The sequence below is a fragment of the Salmo salar genome, chromosome 03, assembly GCF_965601325.2.
Source record: "Salmo salar chromosome 03, fSalSal1, whole genome shotgun sequence".
NCBI lineage: Eukaryota > Metazoa > Chordata > Actinopteri > Salmoniformes > Salmonidae > Salmo > Salmo salar.
In genome coordinates this window covers 50,457,806-50,475,802 of record NC_138293.1, presented here as the reverse complement: position 1 = coordinate 50,475,802, position 17,997 = coordinate 50,457,806, and the positions used below count along the sequence as shown (strand labels likewise).

At 43.4% G+C, this 17,997-nt stretch overlaps 1 protein-coding gene across 2 annotated transcripts in view; it reads right to left on the bottom strand.

The window, feature by feature from the left end:
- Positions 1-17,997, bottom strand: part of LOC106600633 (ras-related protein Rab-28) — a 58,698-nt gene that overhangs the window by 33,070 nt on the left and 7,631 nt on the right. For both annotated transcript variants that reach the window (XM_014192134.3, XM_014192135.3), the window contains exons 2-4: positions 6,453-6,549; positions 2,821-2,909; positions 168-297 (exon numbers count right to left, since the gene is read on the bottom strand). In XM_014192134.3, the coding sequence (XP_014047609.1) occupies positions 168-297; positions 2,821-2,909; positions 6,453-6,549 (316 nt within the window). The remainder of the gene's footprint in view (positions 1-167; positions 298-2,820; positions 2,910-6,452; positions 6,550-17,997) is intronic.

Genomic DNA, 17,997 nt, shown 5'->3' with positions numbered 1-17,997 from the left:
CTAGTGATTTTCTTTACTGCATTGTAAATGGCATTCTCTTCACAGCTCTCTGCGTTTATACATTATGGTTGACTCGTCTGCTTTAGCCTCATAAGAGTGTGGCCTATGAGCAGAAGAAAGGAATAGAACTAGTGTGTGTGTGTCAGAAAGATGTTTTAAATACCGACTTTTGTTTCCCACCAGTGAGACCACAGGCTGGACGTCTGCCTCTTCATTGGCCTTCTTGACCATGCCGTACCAGTCCTCCAGATTCTCAAAGCTCTGGTAGTTTGTAATGTCGTACACTAGAAGAACACCCTGAAAAACAATACCACAGAAAATCGAAATGGTGTAGCCTAATCACAACATTCCAAAAAGAAATTCAATTTGACATAAGATGAGAACAAACATGCCAGAGAGGTCGAATGTGGGAAAGTGAGCAGTAGGTGGCACTAGTGTCTGAGAGAAGTCAATTGCTCCTCTACACACAGTCCCCAAGGAGTTGGCACCTCCTCGGCTCTCTCGGAGTTAGCCTGAGATTAAAGATGATCTATATCGCTGTTAAAACCTCTTAGGGCTAGGGGGCAGTATTTTCGCGGCCGGATGAAAAACGTACCCAATTTGAACAGGTTACTACGCTGTCCCAGAAACTAGAATATGCATATTATTAGTAGATTTGGATAGAAAACACTCTGAAGTTTCTAAAACTGTTTGAATGGTGTCTGTGAGAATAACAGAACTCATATGACAGGCAAAAACCTGAGAAAAAGTCAAGCAGGAAGTGGAAAATCTGAGGTTGGAGTTTTTTCAAGTGATTGCCTTGACTGTATACAGTGACTTAGGGTTCATTTTACACTTCCTAAAGCTTCCACTAGATGTCAGCAGTCTTTAGAACGGTGTTTGAAGATTCTATGGTGAATTTGAAGGGAATACCAGCTGTGGTAAACTGGTGTCCCATTATAAGGCATGGGCTCAAGTCACGCGCAATGACTTGGGAGCGAGCTGAGTTCATATTCACTCCTAAAAAGAGAACGGATAGGTCCGGTTGGAATTTTATTCAAGGTATATGATAAAAACAACCTAAAGACTGATTCTATAGATCGTTTGACATGTTTCTACAAACTGTAGTATAACTTTTTTGACTTTTTGTCTGGACTAAGTAAGCACACGCGTAGTGGATTTGGTTAGTGAACCTAACGCTCAAACAAAATTGATTATTTGGAAATAAATATGAACTTTATCGAACATTTATTGTGGAGCTGGGATTCCTGGGAGTGCCTTCTGATGAAGATAATCAAAGGTAAGTGAGTATTTATAATGTAATTTCTTAGTTTTATTGACTCCAAGATGGCAGGTTTCTGTTTGCTAGTTGTTAGTGTCATCTGGGCTGTACTCAGATTATTGCAAATTGTGCTTTCGCCGTGAACCTTTTTTGAAATCTGACAAAGCGGTAGCATTTAGGAGAAGTGTATCTATAATTCTGTGCATAACACTTCTATATTGATCAATGTTTACGATGAGAATTTACGGACTGTGTGTGCTCATTCACCGGATGGTTTGGAGGGAAAACATTTCTCAACATTTTGCGCCAATGTAAAATGCTGTTTTTGGATATAAATATGAACTTTATCGAGCAAAACATACATGTATTGTGTAACATAATGTCCTATGAGTGTCATTTGATGAAGATCGTCAAAGGTTAGTGCTTCATTTAGCTGTGTTTTGGGTTTTTGTGATGCATCTAGTTGCTTGGAAAATGGCTGTGTGGTGTTTCTTGTGAAGTTTATGTCCTAACAATCTAATTTTATGCTTTTGCTGTAAAGCCTTTTTGAAATCGGACAATGTGGTTAGATTAACGAGAAGTTTATCTTTAAAATGGTGTAAAATAGTTGATTGTTTGAGAAAATGGAATTATGAGATTTTAGCTGTTTTAAATTTGGCGCTCTGATTTTCCACTGGCTGTTTTCAAAATCAATCCCGTTAACGGGATGAGAACGAAGGGGTCACCAACAGGTTAATAGATGCAGAGAGACATTCTAAGAACATACAGCCGAGCCACTACGCCTACACTATGATCGGTCCACCCAGCCAAACAGGATAGGGGTGAGGTTGGGTTATCTCTGTATCACAAAAGGTGTCTGGGCTTAAAAAAAATAAAAGAGGGTGGTAAAAGTGGTTAGGAATTAGGTCTCATCACCCTCCCTTCATCAAAATACTTTGTGTAAGTACTGTCAGCATAAGTTCAAAGCCGGAAGCAGTTGAGTAGAAAAGTGCAAACGGTGTGGGAGTAAACAGACAAGCCTCACCGCTCTCCATTTGTCGTATCCAAAAGGTATTGTCAGGTGTAAAACCGGAAGTAGTCATATGGCAAAGCACAAAATGTGTCCTTCGGAATAACCAGGCCGTTGAAGCTGGCTGCTGTACCATGTTTTATGTAAACAAAAACGAAACTAATAATAATAATAATCATAAAGGCGTATTAATAATCATAAAGGCGTATTAATTACCCAAGCCTAATAGGGAAACCCTATTACAATGTAAATTAGCTCTAACGTGAAGAACGATGGACCACCTCAGCGTTTATTGAGTGTGTGATTTTGTGTGTGTTCTTTTGGTTTTACTATCCTTGTGGGGACCAGAAGTCAGCACGAGGATAGTAAAACAAGGAGAATTCTGACAAGTGGGGACATTTCACCGGTCCCCACAAGGAAAAAGGCTATTTGTGGCTTACGTTTAGGGTTAAGGGAAATAGGATTTTGAATGGGAAACAATTGTTGGTCCCCGCAAGGATAGTAAAACAAAAAAATTTGTGTGTGTGTGTGCGCATGTGTGAGATAGTACCTGAGCCCCGTAGACATATTTATCCAGCATTTTCCCTCCGATCGATTGACCTCCAATATCCCACACTTGCAAAGTAACATTCAAGTTGCCTGAGGGAAGAGAAAATTGAGAAACTTAAACTCAGTAAAATATGAAAAGGACTTCGTTAACAACGTTTCCATCCACAGTTTTTAAGAGAGTATACAAAATAATCACAACAGCTGTGATGGAAACAGGAAGTTTTGGTGCAATTTTATAAATGCCGACAAATTAGTTCGTTGGACATGGTGGGATCTCTGTGTGTCGGACAAATTAACTATGTGATAAACAGTGGTGGAAACACCTTTATGTGCAAATATTGATATAATAACCATCATATCGAAGTAAATTTAGAGTCATATGAGGATATGGTGTGTGATCCTCCCACTACGACACGGGAAACCATGCAGTTTATTATGCTACAGATGAAATATGTTGATATGGTGGTGAAAGTGCAGTGATGAGCTTGATGCCCCCAAGTCAAGAAGACTGAGGAGAAATATTTACGGCATTGAGAAAAATACTGATAACTAAACACAAAACAAGAAGCAAAAGAAAACTCCTGTCCCAAATTATTTAGGAGGGAGGTAGGGAGTGGGAAAGAGCGAGAGACAGGGTACAAAACCAAATAAATATTTTCTTCCTCTGGAAAATGAAAGTGGTGGTTGAGAAAAGAAGGAGGGCGGGACCAGACAGTGAGGAGTTGTGATAAGGGCCCTTCCTTCGCCTAGAGCACTGATGGCGAGCCGAGCATACAGTATGGACAAGGCTGGACGAGCGGAGTCCCACCACACAAGTCCCCGTTTCACAGAGGAAGGAAGCGTGTTCACAGTGACTACATCTAAACTATACAGTGTCAATGTAAAGCTATATTGAAGAGTGCAATGAATAACTGCCCTTGGTGTTACAGTATGCTAGCTATCTCCACCTATCCTCTGCACTCGGACAAACTTTGTGTGTGCTTCAAAGACTCAAGCTGACTCGACAGACCCAAAGTATTCCTGCTTATGTGGTGAGTTAATGGCCATTTGTGTTCTTAGAATTCTTTGCTAGCTATTAGCACAGTTCAGTGGAACCCAATAAATACACACTTAAAACATTACCATTTTGAAAAGTATGAATGCCAATTTTAGATTTTGCTTCAAAAGCGGACATTGAGAATTTGCATGATCTTCACTAAAAATCGAATTGACAAGACTAGCTAAAATTATTAAGTTAATTTCCATCACAGGTCAATCACTCCCCACACCAATATAGCGGACAAGACATCTGGAAGAGGTATTGTTAAAAAAAGCACACACAAAGGCTGTTGTGTGTGTGCGCCAATCGGCCTCGCATCATCATTCCCGGCATTGTAAAATATACATTAAGTTGACAAGCCGAGCCTTCATGGTGAGAGGGGCCAGCGCCAGCTATACTCCCCCTACCCCATCTTGGAGAGACCCAGAAAGCCCCAGAAACCCACACAATACACCCAGTCGAAGGCGGGGCTCCTAACGAAGCTCAGAAGGACCACCCAAATGGCAGACCCAGCCCTTCTCTTCATCAGGTCATCAACACCCAATCCCCCAGAAAATGTTCCATTTAACAACTCTGGTGTAGAACTAACGTTTACTATTATTATATTTACGATATTAACGCAGATGGATTACGGAATAAGCCCCATCTTGCCGTGTCGTAATGGTTCAACTAGTTTTACCGAAATCACAAGATTGGCGTTATTTGTGGGATTTCTCATTGAAGCCTTGCACTTCCCAAGTTTCACGAAGGTGTGCCTAATCATCTCTACTAAAACATTGGTTTCCTTTCTCCTACTATTACCAACTGAAACTGAATATAGGACTGAATGTAGTACTTTCATGTTACCATATTTATTTTATTACTTAATCCACCCTTGCTTAAATGTTATTTTATTAGTCATTAAAAGAATGGAGCTACTTTGCAGACTTTCGCAGTCTCATGCATACATTGGCACTGTTTTAAATATGCAATTCAAAATGGTGAAACTTTATGAAATTGGAAGGTAACCTGCCTAAATGATTACCGCCCTGTAGGACTCACGTCAGTAGCCATGAAGTGCTTTGAAAGGCTGGTCATGGCTCACATCAACACCATGCCGGAAAACCTAGACCCAGTCCAATTCGCATACTGCCCCAACAGATCCACAGATGATGCAATCTCAATTGCACGCCACACTTCCCTTTCCCACCTGGTCAAAAGGAACACCTATGTGAGAATGCTGTTCATTGACTACAGCTCAGCGTTCAACACCATAGTGCCCACTAAGCTCATCACTAAGCTAAGGACCCTGGGACTAAACACCTCCCTCTGCAACTTTATCCTGGACTTCCTGACGGGCTTCCCCCGGTAAGGGTAGGCAACAACACATCTGCCTCACTGATCCTCATCACTGGGGCCCCTCAGGGGTGCATGCTTAGTCCCCTCTTGTACTCCCTGTTCACCCACGACTGCATGGCCAGGCATGACTCCAACAACATCATTAAGTTTGCAGATGACACAACAGTGGTAGGCCTGATCACCGACAATGACGAGACAGCCTATAGGGAGGAGGTCAGAGACCTGGCTGGGTGGGGCCAGAATAACAACCTATCCCTCAATGTAACCAAGACTAAGGAGATGATTGTGGACTACAGGAAAAGGAGGACCGAGCACGCCCCCATTCTCATCGACGGGGCTGTAGTGGAGCAGGTTGAGAGAGTCAAGTTCCTTGGTGTCCACATCAACAACAAACTAGAATGGTCCAAACACACCAAGACAGTCGTGAAGAAGGCACGACAAAGCCTATTCCCCCTCAGGAAACTAAAAAGATTTGGCATGGGTCCTCAGATCCTCAAAAGGTTCTACAGCTGCAACATCGAGAGCATCCTGACTGGTTGCATCACTGCCTGGTATAGCAATTGCTCGGCCTCTGACCGCAAGGCACTTCAGAGGTTAGTGCGTACGGACGGCCCAGTACATCACTGGAGCTAAGCTGCCTGCCATCCAGGACCTCTACACCAGGCGGTGTCAGAGGAAGGCCCTAAAAATTGTCAAAGACCCCAGCCACCCCAGTCATAGACTGTTCTCTCTACTACCGCATGGCAAGCGGTACCGGAGGCTTCTCAACAGTTTTTACCCCCAAGCCATAAGACTCCTGAACAGGTAATCAAATGGCTACCCGGACTATTTGCATTGTGTGCCCCCCCCCCAACCCCTATTTTTACGCTGCTGCTACTCTCTGTTTATCATATATGCATAGTCACTTTAACTATACATTCATGTACATACTACATGAAAACCAGTGTCTGTATGTATCCTTGCTACTTTTATAGACTCGCTATAGTATATAGCCTGTCTTTTTGCTGTTGTTTTATTTCTTTACCTACCTATTGTTCACCTAATACCTTTTTTGCACTATTGGTTAGAGCCTGTAAGTAAGCATTTCAGGGCGCACGGCGCAAATAAACTTTGATTTGATCAGTGTGCCTATAACAGGTAAAGTTCAGCTTGTGCGCGTGTGTTACCGTGTGTGTGCATGCATGTGCAAATGTATGCCTGTATCTGTGGTGTGGTACAGAGCAGGCCGGCAATCTTAAAGGATGAAGGGGTCTTACCTGGCAGAGTTATTCTCTTCAGAAAGAAATCAAGGCCAATGGTTTGTTTGTATTGTTTCCCAAAGGCCTCCTGTGCAAACCTGGTGGCGAGTGACGTCTGAAAACAGAGAGAAATCATGCTAAGCGAACGACTAAATTAATTGAATTCAAGCCTTATGAACAAGCTTGAGTGTTGGAGTGGTGTTCTGTTTGACAACTAGGCCTATTCCATAACTGCAAATAACGTGGGCCTATGACTTTTCTCAATAAATAAAAAAAAGATAACTGTTTGGGATGACGTTTATCCTAGCCATTGTAATTAGTATGAGATGAGCTAAAGCAATTACCCACTGCTGTCTAGAAAACTGTCAAAGCCCAACTGTAACAAATAAAACAGGTGTTTTGGTAGACAAGGCATGCATCTGAACTACAGCCACTAATCGCCACAAGAAATCCAAAACTCCATGTCACTCAAGTTAGGCTTGTCTGAAAACAATGTGATTCACATAAAATAGACTTGACATGCCATGTTTAATTCATTTTGATGGATTAGCTATCTTTAGAGCAATGTGCTTACATAAATATGGAGGAATATTGAAACAGTGGAGCTTCCATTGTATTTACTATTTGAATATCACTAAAGGTTATATAATTTTTTATGAATTGTTTCTTTACATTCACTTATGTGACAATCTACCACCATTTATTTTCAGAGATATTTCAAGTTATGCCAGCAATATGTCAAAAATAAAAGAAACGTCATACGGAACACACCAAAATGGAACGCACAGGGGACTACAATTAAACCTGCTATCTACATAGAGCGCCTTCAGAAAGTATTCACTCCACAAATTGTTGTGTTACAGCCTGAACATAAAATGTTCCATTTTTACCACACAATACCTGAAAATGTCAAAGTGGAATTACGTTCTTCAAACTGTTTATAAATCTGAAGTATTTAAACCCTTTTGTTATAGCAAGCCTAAATATGTTAAAGTAAAAATGTGATTAACAAGTCACATAATAAGGTTGCATGGACTCACTGTGTGCAATAAGTGTTTAACATTACTTTTTAATGACTACCTCATCTCTGAACCCCACAGGAGGGCAGGGTGGGAAATATACTTTTTGGTTCACCAGCCGCAGTTGCTGGTGGCCACCCAAATTTTACCTGCCTCTACAAATTTGTACCAGACACATGTTCTCTTATGCTGTACCCCACCCCGCTTTTCACCACTGTAACACTGAGATTCTGTCTTCCAGTGCTGGCTGACACACACACAAACTGCTCCCAAATGTTTTGTGCAACCACCAGTCAATTCTACCAGCCAATACTAAAATCTACCAGCATTTGGCTGGTGGCTGGTGTTAATTCCCCACCCTGCGGGGGGCGTGCTGCAGTGGAACGGGTCTAGAGCTTCAAGTTCCTCGATGTCCAAATCACTAAGGACATAAAAGTGGTCCACACGTGCAAGGTCGTGAAGACAGCGAGACAACACCTCTTCCCCCCTCAAGAGGTTGAAAAGGTTTGGCATGGGCCCTCAAATCCTCAAAAAGTTATACAGCTGCACCATTGAGAGAATCTTAACTGGCAACAGTACTGCCCTCGTTCACATGGCGCCAACAGACATGGCAGCTCTGCTTCTAAGCAACTTTGCAGTATTTTGTTTTTTTTCTGTATTATTTCTTCCATTATTAGCCCAGAACATTTTCGTGTTATTACATACAGCCGATATCAGAGCGGCGGTAAATCACCAGCATTACGACCAGAAATACGACTTTCTCAAACTGCATCCTTTGTTCGTACACCCCAGGGCAATTGAACTCATCCCAGAGGCTGCTCCAAGACCTGGCCTGATTACTCCTGGCTGTCCCCAGTTCACCTGGTCTTGCTGCTGCTCCAGTTTCAAATGTTCTGCCAGCGGCTAGGGAACCCTGACCTGTTCACCGGATGTGCCATCTTGTCCCGGACCTGCTGTTGCTCTCTACCGCACCTGCTGTCTCAAATTCAATGCTTGGCTAGGAAAAGCCAACTGACATTTACTCCTGAGGTACTGACCTGTTGCACCCTTTACAACCACTGTGATTATTATTATTTGGCCCTGCTGGTGGTCTATGAACATTTGAACATCTTGAAGAACAATCTGGCCTTAAGTGGCTATGTACTTCACCCGGAACAACCAGAAGAGGATTGGCAACCCCTCATAGCCTGGTTCCTCTCTAGGTTCCAGCCTTTCTAGGGAGTTTTTCCTAGCCACCATTGCTTGCTGTTTGGGGTTTTAGGCTGGGTTTCTGTATGTATCTGCTGATGTAAAAAAGGACTTTATAAATACCTTTGAATGACTGAGATCACGACTCCATTCCTATAGGTAGAAACTCAGACAGGAAGTACCAGTGCTAAGGTCTATTAAACGCTGGTCTGTCCAATTGCTTCAAGATTGCTTTGATCACGCGGACTGGGACATGTTCCGGGTTGCCTCAGAGAATAACATTGGCGGACACACGGACAGAGTTCATCAGGAAGTGTTGTTCCCACTGTGACTATTAAAATCTACCCAAACCAAAAACCGTGGACAGTGGCAGCATTTGTGCAAAACTGAAAGCATGAACCCCTGCATTTAACCATGGCAAGGTGACTGGGAATATGGTTGAATACAAACAGTTTCATTATTCCATCCGTAAAGCAATCAGACAAAGCGGTGTCGAAATTCAACGGATCAGACACGAGACGTATGTGGCAGGGTCTACAGATAATCATGGATTACAAAGGAAAAAGCAACCACGATGCAGACACCAACGTCTTGCTCCCGGACAAGCTTAACACCTTCTTCGCCCGCTTTGAGGATCACACAGTGCCACTGACACGGCCCACTACCAAGGACTGTGGGCTCTCGTTCTCCATGGCCGACGTAATTAAGACATTGAATTAAGTGTGTTAACCATTACTAGGCTCCCGGCCCAGACAGTATCCCTAGCCACATCCTCAGAGCATGCGCAGACCAGCTGGCTGGAGTGTTTACAGATATATTCAATCTCAAGTCTGACACCAACAGGCTCCTGAACAGCTTCTATTCCAAAACAATAAGGCTGCTAAATAGCTAACAATGTTGACCCTTTTATTTTTGCATCGTCTATGCACACACACAGGACTCTACATACTCACGCACACTAACACTCCAAACATTCCACACGCACAAACTTAATAATTTGCTCACACACACTTAAAATCATATATGCTGCTGCTACTCTGTTCAGCATATATCCTGATGCCTAGTCACCTTACTCCTATACCTACAGTATTTACCTCCATCACTCCAGTATCACTGCACATTGTAAATATGGTATTTGGAACAGACTGACCCTGTATATATTATGCTTATCTACATTCTCGTGTTCTTATTTGTATTTCTTGTGTTGTTTGTTGTACCTTATGTTATTTTTAGTATTGCATTGATTGATTACTGCATCATTGGGTTTGGAGCTTGCAAGAAAGGCATTTCACTGTACTTGTGCATGTGACAAAACGTATCTGTATGGTCCCCCTCAGTCGAGCAGTGAATTTCAAATACAGATCAACTACAAAGACCAGGGAGGTTTTCCAATGCCTCGCAAAGAAAGGCACCTATTGGTAGAAATAAGCAGAAATGTAATATCACTTTGAGCATGGTGATGTTATTAATTACACTTTGGATGGTGAATCAATACACCCAGTCACTACAAAGATACAGGCGTCCTTCCAAACTCAGTTGCCGGAGAGGAAGGAAACCACTCAGGGATTTCACCATGAGGCCAATGGTGACTTAAAAAGAGTTAGAGTTTAATGGCTGTGATAGGAGAAAACTGAGGATGGATCAACAACATTGTAGTTACTGCACAATACTAACCTAATTGATAGATTGAAAAGGAAACCTGTATAGAATTTTTTTTAAATCCAAAACATGCATCCTGTTTGCAACAATGCACCAAAGTAATACTGAAAAAGAGTGTTAAGTGTTATGTTGCCCCAGCAAAGTGTTATGCTGGGGCAAATCCAATACAACAGTGTATCATGCGCCATATTTTCAGGCAGAGTGGTGGCTGCATTATGTTATGGGTATGCTTGTAAATCGTTAAGGACTGGGGAGTTTCAGGATAAAAAAAGAAGAAGAAGAAGAAAAAAAAAGAGCTAAGCACAGGCAAAATCCTAGAGGAAAACCTGATTTAGTCTGCTTTCCAACAGACTCAGAGACAAATTCACCTTTCAGCAGGACAATAACCTAAAAACACAAGGTCAAATCTACACTGGAGTTGCTTACCAAGAAGACAGTGAATGTTAGAGTGGCCGAGTTACAATTGACTTAAATCTGTTCAAATCAATTTTTTTTGGTCACATACACATACATGTTGTACAATCCAGATGTGGAAAGCTGTTGGAGACTTACCCAGACGGACAGATTTTAATTTGATACCCTTGGCTATTTCAACATAGGTTGCGGTGTCCTTATATATTCATTAAACTTAAGCCTGTGAATCTAAAATCTTGAATTGAAGAAAAGGTCTGAAAAAGTCAACTTGTTGAGTGTGTTTCAAGCTCAATGGTTTTCTGTACATTAACACTTGAAGCTTATTACCTAAAATGGATCAATTGAAAGTGTGGGTTCACAGCTCCAATCCAGATGTGTTGGTCATTACTGAGACGTGGTTAATTAAGGAAGAGTGTTTTGAATACTGATGTTAACCTTTCTGGTTATAATATTTTTCGGCAAGACAGATCTTCCAAAGGTGGGGGAGTGGCAATCTTTACCAAGGATCACCTGCAGTGCTCGGTTGTCTCCAAATTGTTTGGGGACAGACTTGGTGATTTGCTGGTTTTAAGAATTAAACTTTCAAATAGCTATTTGTTGACTGTTGCTGTATGCTACCGTCCATCAGCACCGGCCTGTACTCTACCTGCCCTAAGTGCTCTCCTGGACCCTTACACTAATTCTGAATTTGTCCTGCTAGGTGACCTAAATCGGGACAAGCTTAAACCACCTGACCAAGTCCTAAAGCAATGGGACTCCCTAAATACATCTCAAATTATTACCAATCCCACAAGGTATGACTCCAAACACCCAGAAAAGGCTACTCTCCTCGATGTTATCCTCTCAAATAATTCTGATAGGTATCAAGTCTGGGGTTTACTGTGATCACTGTTTTACAGCCTGTGTTATGAATGGCTGCTCAGTGAAACGTCCTGTCCTGATTGGTCATAGACGCTTGCTAAAAAAAAAACTTTAATGAGCAAGCTTTCCTTCATAAACTGGCCTCTAATATGGTATAGGATCAACTTGATCCCCTCTGTCAAAGACACTTGGACCTTCTTTTTTGATATTTTCAGGGGTATTGATAAAACACGCCCCCATAAAGAAAATTATAATTAAAAAACAGGTTCAGCCACTGATCTTGCAGAGTTACTCCACCACAAGAATTGCATTTGGCGAAAGGCTCGGCACACGCACACTCAGGCTGACTGGCTCTCGTCCAGGCAAATGAGAAGCAAGTGCACTCAGGCTATCCGGAAGGCCAAAGTTAGTTACTTTAAGGAGCAGTTCTCGCTCTGTGATCTAACCCCAAGAAGTTATGGAAAACGGTTAAAGACCTAGAGAATAAACCCCCCTCCTCACAGCTGCCCATGTCCCTTAATGTTGATTATGTGGTTGTTACTGACAAGAAGCACATGGCTGAGCTCTTTAAATCACCAACTCATTAAGTCAGGATTCCTATTCGACTCAGCCATGCCTCCTTACCCGTCCAACATTTCCTCATCTCCCACCCCTTCTAATGTGACTATCCCCGATGCTTCTCCCTCTTGTTCCCCTGCCCAGCAACAACGTTTCTCCCTGCAGGCAGTTACTGAGTCCAAGGTGCTAAAGGAGTTCCTGAAACTTGACCCCAAAAAACCATCCGTGTCAGATGGCTTAGACCCTTTCTTCTTTAAGGTTGCTGCCCGTCTCTCCTTTCTGGGGAGGTTCCCATTGCTTGGAAGGCAGCCACGGTTTGTCCTTTATTAAAAGGGGGAGATCAAGCTGATCCTAACTGTTATAGGCCTATTTCTACTTTTCCCTGTTTATCAAAAGTGTTAGAAAAACTTGTCAATAATCAACTGACTGGGTTTTACAGTCAGTTTTACAACCAAGTTGACGTCTGCCGGATTTTAAAATGAACAAAATATGTTGGTTGGGTGACTAAACTACATAACGCGTTATCGTGTGCAATGGGCGAATAGTCTGCAGACACATGACGTATCCAGCAGCAGAACTACATGTAGTGCTCTATTTATTTTGTTTCTCTTTGAGGGGGAGGAACGTCTTTCAATACAGGCTAGTGAAGCCAAAATGCACTTAAAATCAACGCAGTATATTCACACTCAAATCATTTGAGGATTCAGAGATGCAGTGAAGAAGAAACATTGCAGCTGCCACGACAACCTCTTTGCTGCAAACAGTCTGTGCTGTGACAAAGAGAAACGTTGGTACATTTCTGTTACCTGCATCATGACCATGCAGACCAAGCAGTCTCATGAAACATTTGCCGATAAATTAAAATTGATCTCCAAATAAATATTTTTTGGTTTTAAAGAAAATGTGTCCATAATGGTAACTGGTTTTATTACTGGCCTCAGTGTTGACAGCAAGCAAGTAGCCCAACAACGATTCAGATGCCGCCTGAACATTTTATCACTGCAGAACTCCATGCCTCTTCCTACTAAACTTCTACCCCAGTTGGTTCAATTCCAAATGTAATAGAAGAAAATAATGATAAGCTTTCAGTGTAAGCCTAAGAAATCCATAAGCGCCATTTGAGTCTTAGGTGTATGCAATCTGGAACGAGATCAATCCCATTTCGGCAGACTGAGACTTGTCCCCTGCTGGTTCATATGAAGGAAATGGTCATTACTGCAAGATCACAGCTGTCATGTTAAAGCACCGCTTGTGTAGCAGGGAGTCAAATGAGAACATTCACTCTTGAATATAGCAAGGAAGGGTTTGCTTTAAGATATAGGCTACACTTTTTTGCCTACTCAACAATCAAGCTTTACATTCTAGGCACAATTTTATATACATTGAATGTTATGCCTGCGTGAGTAAACAGCATAGGCCCATATTATTTCCCTGTAACTTAGACCTATAACATTGATTATGTGAAAAGAGGCTTTAAACATATGTAGGATAGTGTGTTAGGCCACCATGTACTAGGCAATACAGCATCTTAATTATTGTGTAGTCCACACACACACACACACACACACACCTGTGTGGCCTACCTGTAACCAGTGGCTAACAAAGTAACATTAGACAACCAGAGTACTACGGTCCAAAACTCTCCAGAAAATCTCTTCAACAGCACATGTAATCTGGATTACGGGTCAGGTACGATTAACAGGATTCATGACAGATTTAAATCCAATATGCTATCTTCGAAGCAGTTTATGGATCTGGTGATCACCTTGGAAATCTCCCTCTGAACAATTCTGAATTGAAGACTGGAGCATATATTTTGAGATGTATTCAGGGATGACAGTAAAGCAGTCCGGCGTCCCGGCAAAATAAACAGTGGGGGTACACCGTACCGGTAAAACATGAGCCTATCACAATAATTAAAACCAAATGTCCAGAAAACTGTAGGCTATTGTAATAAAGATAATCTAACGTTTTACCTAATGATATATAAGGAGGGCATTTGCACAACATGTTTCACAACAGCACACAACAAAATTCCAGAGACATATTGAGCAACCAAGTGATACCAATCACGACCACACCCAGAGGACAGATGGCAGACTTAAGAACTCACACAAAAATGTCAAGACATGAAGGCGCCCTAGCCACACGAACTGACCACTGGTGTAAAGAACAACATTCCATGAATATCGCAAGCACCCAGACACGAATTACCAGAAATACACACACACACACACACTTAGGTGTGTTGGACTCCGAGGACAAAGGACACTGCCAAGGGCCAATGGGAAGTTGACACCACCTGGAGAATGGACCGTCCCTCCACTCATCGACCAGTCAGGAGAGCGGACCTACTAGACTCAACGTCAACACACTGTTATTTCATTGTATAAATTGGATGTACACCATGTTTCGGGGCTCTCTCTTCTGCTAGTTCCCTAAGAGCTAAACGAACGAGTCCGTGCACGCTCAGCCAAATATCTTTGTCTCATAATAAACTGCCTTACTATATACTGAATCCACCTGGTCCATCGTCTTGACTTGGTTTCCTTCTCAAATAACTAATAAGCAACAGAATTGGTAGCAGAGGATGGTTTCATACTTCTGAAATTCGGTCCATTTAGTGGTTGATGTGAGAGGAGACAAGTTCGGGACAATTTCGCAAGGACGGGTGACCTGTTCGCAGGAGACATCGGCGATTCTGCCCGCCCCAGGAAACTGATCAACGAGCTCGACTATATAAGGTAAGCAGAGCCTGTTAAAACAAAATCTGCATATTGTAATATAGTTTTATTCAAATTCTGATCAGTAGTACTTGGAGTGAGTATGAATTGTTGTCTAAATTGTAAATTGAAAAGTCGGATGAATTTAAAAATAAAATAATATTGTTATAACTGTTTAGCTATGTCCCGGATGTCAGCGAACTATTCTCTGCCCGGTAGATTGTATAGGCGACACAATTTGTTATATTGTATTTGTGATATCTGATGGAACTTTATCTTAAGGGTCCAATCTGGTAAATGGGTGCGAAATAAGGGTTTGTTCCATGAGACATAAACAACTAAGTCGATAACCGATTAGGACTGAAACAATTCTGAAATAAAGTAGAGGGGCCACCGTGCTGTCGGGATTGGGGTGTATTAGACAAACCATTTGGCAATTATTAACACTTTGTTTACGAGGGTGAGGCACCAGAGTTAAGTCGGTGTCCGCACCGAGAATACATCGCTGGTCCCAACCAGCGACGGGCTAAGTTTACAAAGCTAGAGGGACTAAATTGTAAAACATAATGGCAATAAGCCAACCAATTAAACTTAAATTTAGTGAATTTTTGGATAAAAAAAAATACAGGATAGAGCAGGAGGTAAGGAACAATATAAGGCAATACGGAAAGTGTGGGAGGAAGTAAAGTTGAGATGGACACAGGCAGGATACTTTAGCAGGGGGGGCTCCGACTAAAGGCCAATTGATGGAGATGGAGGCAGGTTTAAAGGAGGGAGTTAAAATAAGCACAGAAAATGAAAAGGAAAGAAATAAAACGTATATGTTTAAAAAAGAAGGAACCAAGAACAGAGAGAAGGCGGAGGCAGAGTTGAGAATAGGGACCTGGGCGATAGAGGAGACTAGAAGGGCACTCCCTTATAAAAAACCAGACATGATGGGGATTGTGACTTCTACAGAGACCGACTCAAACACAGGACCAAAACAAGATGGAGAGACCCCCCTGCCGACGACCCGGTTATATCCGGAACTACCAACCGAACCACCACCCTACACTCAAGGGCCCACAGTGGGGGGGAAGTCGTTGAACCCTTTCAGAACGGGACCATTCACCCCGCCACCTGCTGTACAGGCTCCGGTATTCGCCGTAAAGGGTGGAGAATTAATGGGGTCCGTCACAATGGGTGTAAAGGGTGGACACTTGGTCTGCGAGGAAGTTGAAGAAGAAGGAGAGGGAAGTGAAGGAATCTCCTCCCTCATGACCATGCCGGGAGGAAAATACAGCTCAACCCCAAGACCGTTCACTCCTGACTTCAACCCACAACACTATGTGAGATGTGGGTTCACTTCCCCAAAGACTAGTTTGGTATCCCGTAACTCGCACGACAATCTACCAAGCGAGAATGAAGAAGGAGGAACGAGTCACACCCCCAGAGACATGGAGATCGACAACCTACGAAGGGAGGTGAATGAGTCACTAGCCCTGGCGAAATCCCTGATTGAAAAATCTGAAAAGGAAGGAGGAACTTTCCATGTGGAGGGGGTGATGACTGGAAAGATAACGGACCTGGTTGACCCGGTCAGAAAGTCAGTCCGTCTGGAGAACCTAAGGGCTCAGGGAGTGACTTCAAGGACAGACTGGGATCAGAACGGGGGTTATAGCTCCGCCATGCAGCTACCACTCAGGCCCACAACAGACCCCCGATTCGAAGAGTACCAGCCATGGAAAATGACAGATCTCACCACCCTGATGGAACAACTGCCTAGCCTTCATGGAGGGGCTTCTGCGTGGCTACTCCAGCTCCAGACACTTACCTCTGGTCTGCGCCTGTGCCTGGGAGACATGAAGGCTCTACTGGCCAGGGCAACAGACCATGTGACCATGTCCTCATTGGTAAAGGAAGCAGATCTGGACAAAGCCCCTCCCACGGCACCACTGGAGGACATTCGTCAGGCACTATGGGGTGTGTTGCGTCGGGCATATCCAACTGAGAAGAACCATGCAACCCTGTCCTCTTTTACCATCACTCCGGGGGAACAACCTGCGGCTTACTTGGACAGGGCAAAAACAACATGGAGGACTGTGCATGAGGAACCATATGACCACACTGAAACCACGCTCAGCATGTGGAAAGAGATGGTGGTGAATGGGTGCCCTGGAGAAGTGAAAGTGAAACTCAGGAACACTGTGGGACTGATGGCACTTCCCCTGCCACAGTTCAACTCTCACACTCACCACCACCTCACCCAATACTACAAAGACAAGGGGGGCGCGGACACTCAAGTCCAGTCCCTTCAAGTACAACTACTGAAATTGCAATTGAAAGAAGCCCAGAAGGGTGATAAAAAAAAACAGATGATGGAAAAACCAGAAGATTTGTCTCAGGTCATCGAGAAAACCGTAACACAGATGATGCAGCAACAGCAGACTCAGCCGACTCCCATCGCCGAGGGGGTCCCTCAAGTGATGCAGCCCATGCCCCAACCCATGCCTATGGCAGCCCCAGGGATCTACCCACCACCACAGCTGGGTTATCCAACACCATGGATGACTCAGCCGGCCTATCCAACACAGTGGCGAGGGGGTCAATGGAGGGGGGGAGGTTTGCAATGCTACGATTGCAGACAACATGGGCATATGGCTCGAAACTGCCCGCAGGCACTGACCCAATCTACTCAACGATGGCTGGCTAACAGAGGAAGCTCTCAGTTCATGGGTAGGGGAAGAGGTGGGCCCCGCCCACAAAGTTACCCTGGACCACAGCCTCATCCTGCATATAATCACCCCAACCCGGATCCCGGTCAACAATCGTCCAGCTTCCAGGGTATGGCTGATGAATACACACCATGGCCATGAAGATGCCCACCACCACCTGACGGGGGAGGACGGGAGCTCTTTCCACTCCACACTGAACCCACTGTTCTGTGTGAAGTTGAGGGAGTAACCCATCAATTTCTAGTTGACACTGGCTGTACATACTCCGCAATCCGATCCCGTCAACAACTATCTTCGGAATTCATTCAGGTGGTGGGGGTGACTGGTAACCCCGAAGCTCAAAAGAAAACAGTTCCCTTAACCTTCTCGTGGGGAAGTATGATGCATACTCATCAGTTCTTGTACTGCCCTAACTGTCCAATCAATC